Below are 19,050 nucleotides of genomic sequence, written 5' to 3' on the forward strand. Positions count from 1 at the left end.
AGGAAGTGGGTTTTGGAGTTAACAGTGCACCCGAATCAGGCACCTGGGCATGATACATGCCTTTCAGAAGCTAAGTTTATATTACTAAGTGCTCTTACTTCTTTCCCTCAAGGCTTTAGCCATAATCCCAAGAGCTAGTTTTGCAAATTTAAATGCTTACTTCCATAAGCACATTTTCATGTAGTTTCAAGGCACTCACGTGAGCCCCATGACGTAGTCACATTGACCTACTCAGCCTGAATTTCATTTCCTTAACTTTGAATAGCCCAGTATTTCCTTCCTAAGTGTTGCTATGAACAAAATAGAAAATGAATGTAAAGGCACTTTATAAATTGAGAAGTTGGAAATAAAAATGTTTCAATATTATTTTTTTCAGCATTATTAAAAAAAAAACACTTGTCAAGGTATTTGAAATTTTGTATAAATAAATAGCTCAGTTGGAAAAAAAAAAAGCAGGGTGTGAACCTGGTCAAGACCTGGGCTACGTTTGCAGCTCTCCTCCTGACTCAGGTTACATACAACCTGTGTCCAAGCTTCCACTGGAGGTCCTAGAGACAGGGGTTTAAATAGCCAGGGAAAAATAATGTTACTTTTGCTTTAAAAGCTTTATCTTTAACCTTACCCAGCTCAACATCATTCACAGCTGAGGAATCCTGTGACTGGGTCCCTACCTGTAGAAGGCCCGATTTCAAATTTTCTATCAAAAATGACATCCTTAAAATCACAGGCCAGGTGTAGGAAAACTTTATTTCCCAGCTGTATAGACACCCCCACTTCCCATATACATGTCCTCCAAGATAAAAAACAAACAGAATCCTATTTCCAGAAGTTTTATTTCATGTATTATTTGACGCTAAACTTTCCTAGGCTTTGCACCTAATGTGTGTCAATGTGCAAACTCTACCTCACACAGAGGAACACGGCAGCCGAGTACCTAGAACATGGGAGAGTGCCACATGCCTCCTAGGTGTGCTTACAGAGCTCTTGTCCTGGGCCAAGAGAAAAGGAAGGAAGCCCGCAGAAGTGAGGGGTACCCCATGGTCCCTCAGACACACACTTGGGGAGCTTCTTGCTTGATGACACTCTTCCATCCCAACGTGGTGACTCAAGATGGAATCCCTTTCATCATTTGTCACACTCTTAAAAGACACAGAGAAGATACTACGAATTAACTGACCTTAAATCAATGTTAGATGAAAGAGGAGAAATTAGTACACAAAGAAACACAATACACAGAAGAAAATATGCAATGTTTCATAAGCTGCATACATTTCAACAAAAATGTTGGGGACACAGTTTGGTTATTTAGATTATTAAAAATATTTATTACAAGCGGATTTCCTTTCCCATATTCAAAAGAAAACACATGACTGGAAATATTCAGAGATGGAAACTGGTTTAAACCACTTCCCAAGTCCTCATCAAATATAAGGTATCAATAAAGAAAAAGATATTTTGGAACTTAGAATTAGGGAAGCCTGCACACAATTTAGATGGGGGGAAAGAGAAAAAACAAACTAAGCAAAATAAAGACAGATCGTTTACAATTTACAGCCTTTAATTAAGCACATAAAACTGTACTATTTAATATATTTCTCCATGAACTTTTTGTGAAATTCAGATCGCAGTGTATCATTTACAAATCTTTTGTCTTTCTTCTGATCATCTACACCTTTTGCACAGTTCTTGAAAACAACATCATCATCCCATCTGAAGGAGAAAAAGAAAATAGAAGAATCTTAAAATGCTTATATCAAGGCAAGAACACTGTGTGAACTGCAAAGCTCAGTCATTACACAGAAAGATGCACAACATGTACATCATTTGATGCCACAATTACACCCAAAAGAATAAAGTGTTTCTTAATAGGTTGTTAGCTTGCTTTTTTATAACAGGAAGGGTAATCCCTATCTAGAACCTACACAACAGTCTTATTTCTCCAGGATAAGAAACTTTGGGTTAGAAAGCAGAAACACACCAAGTTTAATTGCATCAGTATTTAATGTCTGCGGGTCTAAGATGAAGAGGCAGCACCTAGTACTACCCCGACTCGTATGAACAGCTCTAGACGGTAAAGGGCTGACTGACTGCAGTTCAGCTTACGTGGTTTAAGTATTTCATACATACTCTTTCATCAGTTAACATCTAGCAGTCATTCACTGCAGTATTTACATTTAGGACAACAAACGAAGAAACCATTGTGTATAATAATTAAGGCTTATATATTGGCCCACATCTATTAACCATGAAGAAAGAGCAGCCGAAGAGCTTAGGGCAGGACTCTGGTTGGAGTCTACTGGTTGGGTTTCATAATGTATAAGCTTAAGAAAAGAAAACCACCCATGGGTGAGCAATAAAATACACGTTTTATAGAAATTACAGAGTATTTCAAAATAGCATCTAGCATATAAAAAGAAACCCATGTATGTCATATATATACCCTCACAAACGTAAGTAAAGTGAAAGCATACATAACGTGTGTCTGTGTGTGGGTGTATGAATGCCAGTAGAAACTACGTGTGGAAAACAAGCCAAGAACGTGGGCATCTTCAAAAACAGTGTTGTTAAGCCATCACTGGTGCAGTGCAGACATGTGAAAAGCTGAGCAGAGCGAGGTCAAACGTGACCTGCATATTAAGAGATGTTTCAATCCCCAATTTTATCTGCATCCAAGCGAGGCAGAACAATTGTCTAGTCAATACGAACAGAAATGTACTTTTTTTTTTTTTCCCCTCTATGCACCCTCTCAACTCACTCCCAAGAGTTTTACCTCTCCTCTTCAACACCAAACGGCTCTTCCCCGGTGCTAACCCCAACGGTCACCTTGAAGAATTCACGTCACTTGCTGTCATCAATATCTGGCCCAGATAATCACTCCCCTCCTCTTGACCCGCTTTGTTTGTGTGGCTCCAAGACACTCACCGGCCTTTTTTGGTTCAACCCTTCCTCACTGGCTCTTTCTCAGCCTAGTTTTTTTCATTCAAAATTCATTTAATCAGTATTTGCTGAGCACCTAGCATGTACCGATTATTGCTGCCTACGAATAATATGGTTTTCCTTCCAGGAGTCTCGATTTTGCTATGTGCTTGGCAGAGGTTGCCTCTATGATTAGCCAATAAAAACCTTGGGCACCGAGTCTCTCATGGTTTTTCTGGGCAGAAACACTGCGCACATGGAAAAGAATGTGCTCTGTGTGACCCCTCGGGGGGTGGGGGGGTCAGAGCACAAGGAGGCGCGCACGTGAAGGCCCTCAGTGCCAGTTCCCTGCATGCTCGGGCTGTGGGTCTTCACTGGGCTACTCAGGAGAACAACTGTGTGCTGAGTCCTGAGTCCTTCCAGTGAGTCTCCCAGTGTGGAGGGTGGTCTTGGGGACCTTTGACACACACACACCTACAGTGTAAGCTTTGTAGGGTCAGAGGCCTGGTGCATTGTTCTGTCTCTAGTATTTAGAGCAGTATCTGGTACATAGCTGGTTATTTTAAGTATATCCTGAAAATAAGTTTCTTTCATTCTCTTTCCATTATTCCAAAATTTCATAGAGAAGAGTATCAGTGGAAAGTGGGAATTAGAAGCTTTACATAGTACAGTTTGCATAAAACTCATACTCTATTATGTGTGTATGTGTATATACCCAACTCATTACTGTACCTTCTCTTAACTTTGAAGTTGGCCTGAGGCTGGGATGGGCCAGTGAGGTTAAGGAGAGGGTTTCCACTCAGAATGTTTTCCATTCGAATCCTTTCTTCTTCAGCTTTTTGTTCTTGTTCCTGTCAACGACAGGGGAAGGTTCATATTTACTTACATTAACTCTGGGGTCAGTCTTATTATATAGCTCGTATTTCAAATGACTTAGGATTTTATGAGGGAGATGGGATAAGCATCAAAGTAGCATTGTTTTTTATTTGTTTTTTAAGACATGACAGAAAAGTTCTCACTAATCCAAATAAAATAATTGGGCACTTTCATTATAAACATTTCATGCTTGCCATCATACATTCATAGCCCATTTCCGACTTTGAAATTCTTAAGCTGCGTATTTAAATCTATTCTCTTTTCTTGAAATACAAAGTTCCGTACTTGTTTATTTCAAGAGTACACCAATAAACATATTCTAATTATTTAAGAATGTGTTAAACATGAAAAAGACACATTTACCAGTGATTATCTCAATTTTTAAGAAAGGGTTATACATAACTGTGATTAAAAGTAATTTTACTTTGGATTATTAACAATGTAAACTTGCATCTCTAGGACTGGTGACAAGTTACTGTTAACTAAGAATCACCTTCTAAAATAAGACAAACCATTATGTAAAAAATTGTATTCAGTTAACATGCATTTCTACTAATTTACCTGAGGTTTATCCATTTTACTCTTATGATTTATTGTTACTGACCTTCTATTTTTATGCCTCTCACCTGTCATTAGTCACATGCTTGTCTTCACTTTTATTTCAGCATTAATCTCTTTAAACTCAAATTACCCTCAGTTTGATTCTTAGAAATATAAAATGTCTAAAATCATTAGCTGTAGCTTCTAGATCTACCTGATTCCATGCTATCTTAAACCAAAGATAAATCCCACTTTGCTGTGTTTTGGGGATGACAGAAAATTGCTGACTTAATAGATCAAGGAAAAAAAGACTTTCTGAGAGTCCATTTAAAACGAACCTGTGTTAGACCACTTGGAAAAATAACCTGATTTTCTACACAGGTTAAAGATACTTCATTTTAATAATCAAATGTGAACATCAGATTTCATTTTTACAGGGCCAAATAATTGGGAGGTGAAAAGATGCAATTTTCAGGGAAATAAACAGGAAAATTCCTTTAGGTCATTTTCATACCTTAAGCAAACAAAAGTCAGGAGCATCCACCATAGACTAAGAACAGACAGTTTCCTAAAAGCTATTTTCAACAAATTATACTGATGCTGAAAGTAAAAAGACTTATCTCTGAGATGCTAGAAAAATTGGGTATCAAGTATACAACGTATCCAAACTTATGACAACATGTGTGATGAAATACAGTCCGGGCCGTTTGACGTTTGGAATGCTGTCTCCTTCAGGGTTACTGGCTGGCTGCCACCCACAGCACTGGGAGAAAAGGAGCCAACTCTTCCCATATTCAAGCACCAGGTACACTGTTTCATGAACATGGGTATAAGGGCTAGACAGCCTGCGGATTGGTCAAATCCGAACCATCCTGCCCTGTAAATAAAATTTTATTATTATCCAATCACATGCATTTATTTCAGTATTGCCTACGGCTGCTTGTACTACAACTAGCAGAACTGAATAGATAAGACAGAGGCCATATGGCCTGCAGCCTGAAATATTTATTATCTGACCCTTTACAGAAAGTTTCCCAGCCCCTGACACAGGCTGACTGGTTTGAAAGCATTTTGGAACGCCTCAAAGATGGGCCATTAAAAGCCAGAAAGTGAAACAGGGATGAAAGAAATAAAGCTGTCATTCAACTCCAAAAACCACCAATATATTCTTGTACAAAGAAATCAGATGAACCCTGCAAAATTGCTAAGATCTTCTGTCTAAAATGTTTACGTTCCCTAAAGGTCAACCAAATGCATTTAAATGTCTCTTTGTGTATCCAGGGCTGTTGGCGAGGCCAAGAAGAACCTTGAATAGAACACCTGCCCTCTTGTGGTGTGCAAGCAGTATCAGGAATGGTCTTACAATTCTTTAGGACTTACGCTCTCCTATGCTAAATTCTGATGAAAAATGGTTTTTTAAAACATATTCTTCTTCTTCCAATCTGAATTCTGGCAGTCTTCAAAGCCTATCACAAGTTCTACTTCTTTTCTGAATTCTTCCCTGATCCTTCTGACCCACATGAACTCTACCTCCCTAGGTTCCAAGCATTAACCTACGTCGGGCTTTGCATTCTTTTAAATAACAGAACAATTTCTGGCTCAAATAAAATCTTATACAGAAGCCCCTAAAAAGAGCTGCTCTGTTCTGGTTGAAAGTAGAGGCAGATATACGTACTTGAATGTCTCACAGTGCATCAAATTCAGTATGTTCCAAACAGAAATCATCTCTTTTCTCTCCACCGAAACATGCCACGCTTCCACATTCCCTGAATTAGTGTCTGGCACCATCACCCGGAAACTGCCACATCTGATCACTCACTTTCTCTGGACAATTCTACCTCCTTGGTAGGTCTAGCAGCATCTGTTTACTTACTGCCTAAAAGGAGTTGGATTTGAGAAAGCTCCTCTATTCCTAAACTCATTACCGCACATGAGAATTACTGGAACAGCCTCCTAGTCAGTTTTTTTTTCTCCACCCACCCTCCACTCCTCGGCCAGAGCAGTCTTTCTAAAATGCATATCCAACCTTACCACCTCCTGCTGAATCCACCAGCTCCAAGTGTCCTTCAGAACAGAGTCCAAACTCCTTCAGCTTTGGTCTACAAACCTCTACTGCTCAGACCTGGTCTTGCCTCCCAAGTTTTCTCTTTTATTGTTACTACTATGCGTAATTCACTAGGAGTTTAAAAGTACCTACTATGGACCCTGTTTACTCCTTCTAACTATCTTTGAGTTAGACTTTCTTTTCTTTCATTGTGTAAGTGCAGAGACTGTGGACTCAGAGAAGCTAGGGAAATTGCCCTCGGTGATACCAAATCTATTGACAGACAGCCTCAGCAAGTGCCTGGAAACAAGGCTGGGGCAGAAGACAAGGAGAGGGAGAAAGATGGCCTCATTATACCTGGGGGTTCTTTGTAGGTGATGACTACATCTTAATCATCTCTGGTTCTTCTGAAACTTAACGGACCCTGACTAAATGTCTGCTGAACAAATAAGTGAATGAAGAGCAACTTAACAAGTACTATCAAGTGTGTCTGAATTAGCTGGAAGAATTTCCAACAAAACCAAAAGACTTAGGGTGTCACAGAAATTACAGGTACTGCAACATCGAGACACGGCAAGGACGATTTCTAACACAAGGTGATGTTACTTGAATTAAAAAAGCTTTTTTCTGCTTTTGTTCACATGAGAAAAGGTAAATATTTAACACATTGATTCTACCTTCCTGGCCTGCTCCTCAGCGCGTTCTTTTTTAATTTTTTCCAGCTCTGCGAGAAGGGCTGCAGTGTCGTCATCGTCACTCTCCTCTTCGAAGTCTTCATCTTCATCTTCCTCCTAAGACAGAATGGTGATGGCCCAGGAGATTGGAGACACAACATACGTTATTCATTTTTTTTCCCCATAAAAACTGCACTTATCAAATCTCTGGAGCAGAATTAATTTTCCTGGTCGGAAGGTAAATGTATCTAAATATGATTAAAATCAGTAACCAACCAAAATGCAAAACAAAACCCCACAAAAAAGCTTACAACTCCTTATTAAAATGTCAACCTCTGACGTGGTTTAGACATTGTAACAGCAAGTGGTATAATAAAGTACCTTTCAAACGTACAGGGTCAAAAGGGAATTTACATACGAAAATATTCCTAAAGCCAGAAAACGAACACTTCACACTAATACACAGTACATACTTTGACGCTGGGAGTCAAAACAATTTTATACAGCTCCAAACAACCAGAAAGTTAAGGATAATCAAAAGTACAAAAAAAAGGGGGCTAAATTCTCAGAAGAAAATAATTTCAATTGAATAATCATTAAACCTCACTTAAAATTGGGTTCCCTATCTTTAATTACTGAGTTAATTTTTAATTCAGTCTGTTAACTCTAGAATGGCTAATATATATGCTTAATTAGATATTACCCTTGAAAAGTCACTCAGATTTTTCCTCTGTATATAGAAATCTGCAAATTAATTATAGACTGTGTGGCCCCACTAAACTTGAATGTTGAAGTGCCAACCATTAAAAACCTTTCACTTAGATCACTTCTTTCTTTGAGAAAAACACCATTAAGTGCACTGAACACCTGGAAGGGGCATCATCAGTAGCTAAGATGGAAGGGAAGGCCCCTGTGATCGCTGTGGGGGTTGCTATGGATAAGGAGCCCGGTCTGAAGCGTGCCCTCTGGAGGAGGATAACTAGTCAATCTCCATGGCTGAATATAGGGAATTATTTTTTAAGGAAGCATATCTTTTAGTAGATCTCTTCTTTTTTTGGTTCTGCAGAGAGCAAACTTGTTCTTGAAGTTTGATTAACCACAAGATAATGCTTTTTGTTTTAAAATAAACTATAAAGTTTAGTACTGAAGTCAGGGCTACAACTGAATAGCAGTAAGTAAAAATAAATACAGAGCTCTTCTTAAAGCCAAAAGAATAAAAAAGTATTTCAGAAAAATGCTAAGTAAATTACTACATGGAGATGAGAGGAGGAAGTAAAACATACATCTGTCAGAGGATCATCTGCATCGAGGTTGGCAGCAGGAATCTGGTCTAAGCGAGGCTTCTTTGACACTGAAGAGGAGGTTGTATGTTCTGGGGAGAAACAAACATTGTTTAGCTTACTGAAACAAATTCTGCATTTCTTCTAACATTTTAGGGACCTACGGGCACAAAGAACTTATGTTTAAAGCATGACAGTAGGGATTATAACCACAGTGCTTGGTAAACAAGTTCTTGGCAAATATTTGTTGAATGAGTTAATGAAAGGATTGATTTTAAAATGGGAACTGTAGCCTCAGGAAAGTTAGGCAATAGTTTACAAATGCTAGAAATAAAAATGGGAGACTTTCACAGACAGAAATGATGGGACCTCAAAAAGTCTGGCTGCTGTAAATAGTCAAAAACTCCTTGATCTGAACTGAAACAGTAACTGCTAAATATCCTCAGATGACCCAGTTCTTTCTAACACAGAAGCATAAGATGGAACTGGAATCAATTTCATCATCATCTCTAATCTAATCCAATCTAATCTAACTAATCCAATCTAATCTAATCATTTAAGAGTGTTGTATCTCACACCAATATTTAAAGGCAAACAAACAAAAATACTAATCTGTTCCAACTACCACATGAAAGACAAACTATTGTCAACATAATTCTAGCCGAGAAATGTCTGGGGTAGTGTTGGTACCTCGGGCTGGGCGGTCTCTATTTTTCTCTCTTGCAGCAGCTCTTTCTCTCTCTTCCAACTCTCTCCTGAAGTCACGGTTCCGAACCTCTTCAGGGGCATCCTGAGTGGTCTGTCTAAAGTAGAAACAAACCCGGGCAACAGTGCTTCTAAAAACACATGGCTGTAGTAACGGAAGACAATTCACAAAAAGCAACTTTGTCCTTAGTCCCTGAAGCATCAAGGCCCATTATGGGAACTGGACAAGATCATTACCCTAATCTGAAGGTTACTAACAAGTATCCTGTGATGTTTCCAATATTTCAAGAACCTCAAACTGAATCACAAACTTTCCCATAATAAGGCTGCAAATTGATTAAAATATCTTTACTTTTTGCTGTATGTCAACTCAGGGCTTGTTACAGTAACACTTTTAATCTCATATTATTAGTACTGACAGTGCTGGTCCCTCAGAGGTAATGTAATAGTTCTTGTTCCATCTATATACAGAAATTCCTGGTTAACTGGAATTTCTGCTTAAGGAATATCCAGCAGCATTTTACAATCATATAGTATAATTTTAACATTAGATAGACTATTGCATTCTACTATGAAAACAGATTAACTTAAGTGATAATAACCCAAACATGCTACTATCTCAAGAACATGCCATTTAACAGATTTTGGTCTTGCTTTGTGAAACAAGAAAAACTTTAAATGTTCATTACCTATATTTTATCTTTGTATGAGAGGGTAGGTCTCTACTTGAATACTGCTTTGAGAGTTGGCTCAAATCACCTTCTCCTTTTCCTCTCCCACCTCTTGCAGGTTCAAAAGTTGGCCTAGCCGCTGTTGTCATCTTTTATGCTTTGAAGGAAAACAGTGTCAAGTTATTTCCAATACCACAAACTCTCATCTTATAAACTATTAATCAATATCCATTGATTCCATCGTGAAATAATTTCCATAGCTCAGTCCCAAAGACTTAGTTAAAATAATCTCAAAAGTTCTCAAGAAAACAAATAATGAGGCTCAGGGTGTTCAAGGAATAAAGCAGAAGTTTAGTACAAACAATTCTGTCACGAAGATCTGAGTCTGTGTTCCTGTTCTCCTGGCTCTGTGACCTTGGGCAAGCCACCAAGCTCTGCCATCTGTGGAATGGGGATATTCCTCACATAATATTATGAAATTATGGGACCTGACACGTCAAAGCCCTTGTAAAATACAGTACTGCCATGTCGGAGTTAAAAAAAAAATCTCAGCTCAACCTTACACCACCAGAATCCTTAAGGTTCCCATTTTATCTAAACTTCACACAGCAGAAAAATAGGCTAGCAACTACAAAAAGAAAAACAAAACAAAACAAAATCTAAAAAATTAACTGACAAAGTTACTTTGTGTGCTGAAAAGTGTGCTCTAACCTTCGATGACAGTTACATGGGCAAAGTTCTCCAACAACATTTTGTTGATTCAAATTTCTCCTGTAGCAGCCAACACAATATAAATCAGATCTTTTGCAAGTTACAATCTAAGGAATGCTCAAAACACAGGAGCCCACCCACAGAGGAATCGGATAAACAAAAACCAGGGACCCGATCCTTCTGTTACTTTCGGTTTTGAGCAGCTAAAGGATACTGCATAGCAGATGTGGCCACAAAAAAAAAAAAACCCTTTCAAGCGTCGGAAAAGCAAGTGTCTGGGGAAATTGGGGGGGACTGGTATACTTGTCTAGATTTTTTTTTTCAAAAAAGGGAAAGGGATGTATCCAAACAGGGAGAAACAGGGAGGGACGCCGCCGCCTCCCACACCCCTGGATTATTATCATTTTCGCCTCTGGGGAGATCGCCTTCGGGTAGTCACCCAGAATCCGCTGACTCTTCACCCAGGGTCCACTCGGCGAGGGACGGGGGCGCCCGGACCCTACTTAACGCCGTCTGCAGAGCCGCCTTCACGCTGCACCCTCCGTGGCCGGGCTCCGCCACCCGCCCGCCTCTCCGGGGCCTCCTCCGCCAGCGCTCGGTTCTCCGCCTCCGCCCGCAACCGCCCTTTTCCGCTCCACTCACAGTCTGCTGTCCTGCCGCTCACGGTGGCGGAGGTCCGATACAGCAGCCTCCGGAGATGAAACAGACCCCAGTACGCTTCTTGCTTCCCAGAAACCTCTGCTTCCAGGGCCAAAACCCAAGACCCGGAAGCAAACCCTAAGTTCTCAGGCCGCCCTTCAGAGGCGGTGGCAGGAACCAATCGGCGGAGGCCAAGGCGGAAGTCGGCGTGACGACAGCAATAGGCGGGGCTGAAACGGCCCAGGGGGCGGGCGTTTGAAATCAGTGCTTTGGAGTAGACTCCAAACATCGTTTTATACCTTCAAGAACCAATTACTTAATATCTCTTCCGTCTTTTCCTTCCCCGACCCCCTCCCAGACTCCTTCATTCCGGTACTGCGCGGACGGAAAGCCCCGGGTAGCCGACAGCACGGCCCCGGCTAGCGAGAGAGCGTAGAAAAGGATTACACCAAACTGTTTAAATCCAACGGCTCCTGCTTCCTTTCTTCTGAGCTAGACCCAACAAGCCTAGAGAGTTGGGCTACGGAAAGACTAGTATTTTCATTTAATTGGATATGAAGAAAGAACAAATATGTACGGGGGCAACCACGATCTTTATAAAGGTACCATTCCTGCAAAAATGTTAGTCTTCAAAGCAAAGGTTGTAATCGTATTGTTTGTTAAAAGTTTTATTTTTTGAAAAGCGTAAGTTCTAGTGGGAGGGGAGGTGTCACTATTAGAGGTTCATTCATTTATTAACCGATTTTGAACGTTTAGAACAGTGGGCCCAACTGCCAGGAGCACTAGATGCAATTATTATAAGATGGCTACTTATGCATTAGGTGAAATTTTAATAAGAACGAACAGGAGAAAAAAAAATGACCAATTGTCCTTACTCCGCCCCCCCTCCCCCCGAAAAAAAAAAGTACTCTGGGAGCAGGGATTTTGTTTGCTTAGTTCATCTTGGTATCTATCTAATCATATAGTCCTTGGCCACAGTAGATGCTCGATAAATATTTGTTAAGTAAATGAAAATTCAACTCCCCCAACTTAGTTTCAAATGTAAAGGGCTCATAAAATTGAACACAAGAAAGCTTTTCCCCCCAGAACTCTTTCTTTGAACTTCAAATGAAACGAAACAGTAGAAAAGGTCCCTTACCACCATAAAGTTCAAGATACAAATCTTGATATTTCTCACAGAAGGTGTTACTCCCCTAGTCTTACACAACTCTGTAAAGGACACTACTGTCATACTGGTTACTCAAACCAAAATCCCAAGGTTCCTAATTTTCCTTCACTCTTCACATCCAGTTTATTTGTAAGTCTTGGCAATTCTACTCTCAAAATATACCTTAAATATCATTCCACAGCAACAACCCTAGTTCAAGTCACCATCATTTTCTGCCTGGATTGTATTTGCTCCCAATGAATCTTCCTGCTTCCACTTTTGTCCTACAGTCAATTTTGCATGTAAGCAGTGAGAGTGCCCTTTTGAAATTGTGAATCAGGTAGTATTACTGTTCTGGCATAAAAATCCACTGCATTTAGATTAAAAATTGGATTTCTTAATGTGACTTGAGGCTTCTTAGGGTCTGGTTTTTTGTTTTGTTTTGTTTTGTTTTGTTTTGTTTTTACCTATTCCTGGCTTTGCTTCTAATCAGTCACTGTCCTGCACACTAAACTCTAGCCACAGCCAACCCAGCATTTCTGTTTCACAAACAAGATTCCTTTACACTAACTTTTCTGTCTGTGCCCCAAGATAGCTGTATTACCATTCTTCAAGTTTCAGCTCAAATATCACCTCCTCAGGTTTCCCCTGACATCTACATTTGTATTCCCATCCCCCCAACACACAAATATCATCATGTCACCTTGTTTTATTTTTTCATAGTACTGGACACTACTGAGTTTATTCTGTTTGTTGTTTATTGCCTTATTTCTTGGCTGAGAGGCAGCATAGCAAAGTCATTAAGAGAAAGGGGTCTATAACCTGACTATTTTGGTTTTAAAGTCTAGATCTGCCCTTTCCTAGCTGTGAAACCTCAGGCAAGTTATTTTCCCTTTCTGTGCCCTCAATTTCCTCATGTATCAAATGAGGATAATTCTAGTCTCTATTGCATAATGTTATTATAAGGATTAAGTGAATTAATACTTGTGCTTAAAACTGTCTCAGCAAACAATACTTGTTAAACAAATGTTAGCTACTATTATTATTAATATTATTTTTATTATTATTGTCTATCTTCCTGTATTAGAACATAAGTTCCAGGAAAGCAGGAACCTTGTCTCTCTTGTTCACTGGTGTATCCTCTGCATATAGAGCAGTGCCTGGCACATAATAGGTGCTGAGTAAGTATTTTTTGAATGAATGAATGATTGATGCACTGTGAAGTGGAGGATTGGTGTAACAATGGCAAAGTGGTGATGCAATTATAGATAACATCCCAGGGTTTTATGTTCCAGCTGCTCTCATCAGCCCTGAGTCAATCACCTTGATTCGTTTATCTCCTGTTCTATCACCTAATCTTTTGCTCACCAACCATGATTAATTTCACTAACACTAATAAACAATATAATCAGTCTACAAAATTCAAAGCTTTGACTTAAATGGTCTGAAAGTATTAATAAGAAAAAGAAACTAAAAAGTTTACTTAAATGATTTTAAAGTACTAATAAAAAACCCAAAACTATGAACTTTTTGACTTAAATGGCTTGAAAGTATTAGAAAAAGAAAATAAGAGTAAGTCAAATACTTACATTTGCCCTCTCAGCCATCTTTGCTGGCAGAAAATCTGTGTAACCTACCAAGAATTCTCATTTTAAACCCATTACCACAAAAATCTGGTTGGGCCCTTATTCTGCCTGCTAATCCTCTTACACTGTCCTTGTTTATTTTCCCCCTCTGCAATAATACAATTTCACACATTCTCCTCTTTCCTTAGAACTATACACTCTTCCACCTTCCTTTCCCTCCTCACTCTCTCCCCTAGGGATGGATGATCTTCTGACTTCTCTGAGATAACAGCTCTTAAACAGGACTCCTCATCTCCCCTCCAGCAGATCTACCAGGCTGGCTTTGACTATGACCTTACCATCAGCTCTCCATGTGCTAGGAGAGATGAGGTGACCCTGACCCTCCCCCTTGTGTTCTGTATCTGAATCCCTCCAGCCTTCTTAGTAGCCGGCATCATGCTGTATTGTAGTCTATCTCTCGGAATCTATGAATCTATTTCTTTCAGATCATTCTTATCAGCTTTGGATATGCTGTAGAAAAATGCTTCTTCATTTTAATATGACAAAGGTAGTATTTTTAATTCAATGTGAAAAGGGTGTTGTATATAATAACTGTGATCACAAAACTGACTATTCTTATGGCAGTATATAACATAGGAATTCCAGCTTCCAAGTTTACACAAGCACTGCGACCAGTTGAATTAAACACCCAAAAGGGAAAAAAAAGAAATCACAAAAACCTAGAAAGAAATTTAAGAGACTTTGTACTGTTTGGGGTCTGTAATGACCTTTTGATCAAGACAGAGCATCAAAGCTATAAAAGAAATAATTTTAAAGATTCATCTATATAAAAAGTTAATTTAATGGCAGAAGATGCCCATAAGGAAGTCAGAAGATGAATGCTAGATTGACAGGTAAATGCTGTAGTGCCTATAACATATAAAATGTTACTCCTGCTGCTGCTACTACTACTACTAATATGCATAATATAAAAAATGCAACAACCCAATTAAAAAATGGGCAAAGAATGTAAACAGGCCATTCAGAAAAAGCAATTCCAAGCAGATAAGCAACACGAATGACACTCAACTTCTCTATTAGGAAAACGAAAGTAAACTAGCAGTAAGTCCTCATACTACACCATCAGATTGGCAGCAGTTTTTTTTTTAAATTAATAATACAGTTGGATGGGATTGGGAAAACGGGGATCCAGGCAGACAGTGAGGAGGTGTTGGTTCCCATTTCCCTCACAGTAAAGCTTAAAGGTGCTCGTAGTGACCTATAAGGCTCTCCCCTACCTTCCTGTCTTGCTCATGTCCCTCCAGGCTGCATGCCTTCCTGGTGTTGTCTGAACATAGCTCTTGCCTTAGGCCCTTTGCACTAGCTGTTTACTTGTTCAAGAACACTCTTACCTGTCTTCAATTATTTGTCAAGTGAGGTAAACTAACCATGACAATCCTAATTACAGTTGCAACCATTCTCTCACTTTGTCCCCCCAAATCTCGCACTCCTTGTCTCCCTCTCCCTTATCCTGCTCTTTCTACGTAGCACTTAATGACCATCTATGATTCTGTGTAATTTAGTTATATTTATTATTTCTTTCTGTATCTATCCCATGCAGAATATAAATTCTATAAGGGCAGGAATATGTTTTGCCTGGGGAGGTAGACTGAGCATATAAAACAGTGCCTGGATTGGTGCCTGTAAAATGTTTTCAAAATGAGTGAATGAATGAATGAGTAAGTTTTAACAGGAAAAGCAATCACATTTTGTTATAAAAAGTTACTGCCTTAACCACTTATATTTTAAAAGAAAAAAAGTAATTTTCATTCTGCTAGTCTGAAATCCAGATTTGAAATGAAGATATGTCAAGACCCAGAAAGATAATTTCTTTTCAGAGAAGAATCTCTAAATGAAAAAGCATGTGATTATCAGGCTGTATATGTTCCATCAGAATTCTGATTCAGTTAGCCCACTCCTCATCCAAGCACAACTCTAATTTAACCCAGCCTCCCTCCTCTTCTGATTGAATCACATCCTCAATTCTAGTACACCCTCTCTCTTATCTACAAAGTTACTAGCCCACAAAATGTGAAACTTTTGCTTGAAAGTGGAAGAAAAAACCCAATAGTCATGAGTCAGAATCACATTTTAAAGTAATATAAATAATGGCATCTGTTTTAAAATTTTAACCTGAAAATGACCAACTTTCTAATTTAAAAAGTTGATGCTTTCGTCTGTTTTGACAAGTAAAGAGATAAGAAACAGTAGCTTGCCTTCTACCAACAAAATCCTGATTTTAAATGAAGATGCTTTGGAGCCTAGAGAGATGATTTCCTGGTGATAACCTCAGTATGAAATTTGCTGATTGTCCAGGCTAGATTACTGGACAGTGTTATAATTTAACTACCTCTTAATCTGAGCACATGGCTACCTCACTAGCTGGCCAGTCCATTAACACTAAGAAAATTAAAAATAAACATAAAAAATAGTTAAAACTAGACAACAAAAATATAGGAAATAAAGTGACAGAAAAAGACATATCAAATAAATTCTAAACAATAACAAAGAACTTTAGCAAATTTAATTATCCAAAGTATTCTTTAAATAAAGTAGCATTTAATAAGGACGTTAATGTGGGCATCTTATTGCATCACAAAGAAAAATCCACTAGGAAATTATTACACTCATGAACATACATGCAACTAACTACAGTCTGGAAAAAATAAGCAGTAAAAATAAAGAATTAATAGGAAAAACTGCAAATCCACAATCGTGGTGGGAATTTGTTTAACATAAACTTCTCTTAGATTGATAGAGCAAGTAGGCAAATTAACAATATTGAAGCATAGAAGCAACATTGTGCATGGATATATGTGTTTATTGCACTTATATATGCACCATATGTATTTATACTCATTACATTTATATATATTACATTTATATATGTATATAAAATCCTTCAACCAAAACAAGAGAGTACATCCAATCTAATTAAACACCAGAGAGTTCACAGGGGAAAACAAAAACAAAAACAAGAGAATACACAGTCTTTTCAATAAACATTGAATATGTACAAAATTTAATCAAAGTCCCCAAATAAATTTTAATAAATGCCTATGGTTTCATTTCTAAATGATATTTAGTATTGCCAAGTTTTGAACTTTGTATAAATGAATCATATGTGTTCTTTTTTGTTTTGCTTTTTTACTTAATGTGTATTATGTGTAGCTGTTGTATAATCTGTAGAATTTCATTGCATAAAAAATACATAGTATAATTTACTTACTGTAATAATTATGTTTTTAGTATGTGGGTGTTACAAATAATGCCATCATGAGCATTCCTGTAAAAGTGCAGAGGTGCATGTGCATACATTTCATATATAGATCCCATCGTTAGGATAAGAGTTCTCCTTGTACTGTAATCACACCACACTTGATATTGTTCAGCTTTTCAGTTTTAGCTTATCTGCTGAGTGTATAGTGATATCTTATTGAGGTCTTAATTTTCATCTCCTTGATTACTAATCACCTTTTATAAGTTTATTGTCCATCTGGATTTCTTTTGTGAGGCATCTGTTCAGTCTTTCTATTGAATTGCCTTTTTCCTATTGATTTCTATGAGTTCTTAATACTTTAGGCATCAGTTCTCTTTCACTTACTTGTGCTACACATACATTTTCCATATCTTGGCTTCTCTTTTTGGTTTATTTTGATATATAAAAATTAATATTTGGGTAGTTCAATTTATTAATCCTTTCCTTTTTGCTTAGTGCATAGTATTCCTTGCTTTAGAAATTCTTCCCTACTTTTAGATTATATTAATATTCTCAGATATTATTTTCTGAAGGTTTTATAGTTAAGCTTTTCACAGTTCCATCTGGAATTCATTTTTGTGTGTGGTTTGATAGAGAGGTCTTGAAATCTGGTAAAGCAACTCTTCTTACCTTGTCCCTCTTTTTTGAGTACTATTCTCTGCCCTTTGCACTTCAGTATAAAATTTAAAATGTCATGTTCTGTGAAAATACTTCTGGGACTTTGATTGGGGTAACATTGAAACTATAGATCAAATTTAAGAATTGGCATTTCTACAATATTGAGTCTTCAAATCTAGTAATAGGTTATGTCTTTTCTAATTACTTAGGTCTTCTTTAATTGCCCCTAAGTAAATTTATGTTGTCTTCATAGAGATCTTGCAAATTTTTGTGAGCTTTAGTCTTAGATACCACTTAATTTTTAATACTATTGTAAATGATATCTTTCTTAAATTTTAGTTGTCTAATTGTTTACTGCTGGTATGTATAGATATAATTGTTTTTTAATATTTGCTACTATAAATTCAGACTGTTCTAAACCCTCTTACTAATTAAAATAGTTTATTCATAGATCTTTTGGAGTTTTTACATATACAGTTGTACCTATGAATAATGACAGCTTTGTTTCTTCATTTCTGATCCCCTCCCCTTTTTCTTCCATTCCCTTCTTACATTGCATAGGACATCTAGCACAATGTTGAATAAAAGAGGCGATCACAGGCTTCCTTTCCTTTTTCCTGATCTGAAAGGCAAAGCTTTTAACTTTTAATTATTAAGTATGATATTTACTGAAGGTTTGGGGTAGATGCACTTTATTCAATTAGAAATTTCCCTACAATTTTTGGATTTGCCAAATGGATGACAGATATAATCAAAAACTTTTAAGCATCTGAGATTGTCTTTTAACCTTAGAGTGTGGTTGTTATATTCATTTATTTAACTAACAACTAACCTTTCATTCCTGGAATAAACCCATCTTGATCATGATGAATGTATTACAAGAATCATTTACTCAGATTCTATTTAGCACTTTTGCATCTATGTTCATAAGTGAGATTGGCCTATTATTTTCCTTTCTCACAATGTCCTTATTGTAGACTTGTATATGCAGTTTGTATTGTAAGATATGTTGGGAAATACTCTTTCTTTTTCTGTTTTCTAGGAAACTTTGTCTAAGATTGGAATTACTTCTTCCTTGAATATTTGGTCAAATTTACTGGAGTAGCCATTTGGGATCTAGAGTTTACTTTATGAAGAGTTTTGATGACTGCTTTAGTTTATTTGATGATTATATAGACACTCAGCATTCTATTTCTTCTTGTGTCAATTTTGCTATTTATATTGTTCTAAGAATTTATTTATTTCATCTGAATTTTAAAATATGTTGGCTTAAGGTTGTTTACACTGTCTTTATTTTCTTTTTTATGTCTGCAGCATCTATAGTGATGGCCTGTTTGTCTTTCCT

The 19,050-nt window shown here is 37.7% G+C and overlaps 1 protein-coding gene and 1 non-coding gene across 3 annotated transcripts; one reads left to right on the top strand and one right to left on the bottom strand.

Annotated features, from left to right (window-relative positions):
- Positions 1-1,537: 1,537 nt before the first annotated feature.
- On the bottom strand, positions 1,538-11,212 carry CWC15 (CWC15 spliceosome associated protein homolog). Of its 2 annotated transcripts, none has more exons than XM_010988892.3 (7): positions 11,060-11,212; positions 9,725-9,863; positions 9,021-9,133; positions 8,334-8,422; positions 7,054-7,167; positions 3,649-3,767; positions 1,538-1,710 (listed from the first exon to the last, which is right to left on the bottom strand). In XM_010988892.3, exons 2-7 carry the CDS (start codon positions 9,853-9,855, stop codon positions 1,581-1,583), a joined length of 696 nt encoding a protein of 231 aa, XP_010987194.2. In that variant the 5' UTR covers positions 9,856-9,863; positions 11,060-11,212; the 3' UTR covers positions 1,538-1,580. The 2 variants fall into 2 exon arrangements, with proteins under 2 accessions (XP_010987194.2, XP_031316461.1); XM_031460601.2 differs by lacking the exon at positions 11,060-11,212 and adding an exon at positions 10,857-11,039.
- An 8-nt stretch (positions 11,213-11,220) lies between these two features.
- Positions 11,221-18,827, top strand: LOC105096552 (uncharacterized). The gene is made up of 3 exons (XR_010383479.1): positions 11,221-11,658; positions 13,291-13,384; positions 18,748-18,827. It is a non-coding gene; the product is annotated as an uncharacterized LOC105096552 (transcript).
- The last annotated feature ends 223 nt before the right edge of the window (positions 18,828-19,050 follow it).

Source organism: Camelus dromedarius, chromosome 12 (genome assembly GCF_036321535.1).
Source record: "Camelus dromedarius isolate mCamDro1 chromosome 12, mCamDro1.pat, whole genome shotgun sequence".
Taxonomy (NCBI): domain Eukaryota; kingdom Metazoa; phylum Chordata; class Mammalia; order Artiodactyla; family Camelidae; genus Camelus; species Camelus dromedarius.

Coding starts and splice junctions, on each gene's coding strand:
- CWC15 (XM_010988892.3), bottom strand. CDS start 9,855: ATGACAACAGCGGCTAGGCCAACTTTTGAACCTGCAAGAGGTGGGAGA. Junction 3,768..7,053: donor CTGAGGAGCAGGCCAGGAAG/GTAGAATCAATG, acceptor TGTCGTTGACAG/GAACAAGAACAAAAAGCTGA. Junction 1,711..3,648: donor AACTTCAAAGTTAAGAGAAG/GTACAGTAATGA, acceptor TTTCTCCTTCAG/ATGGGATGATGATGTTGTTT.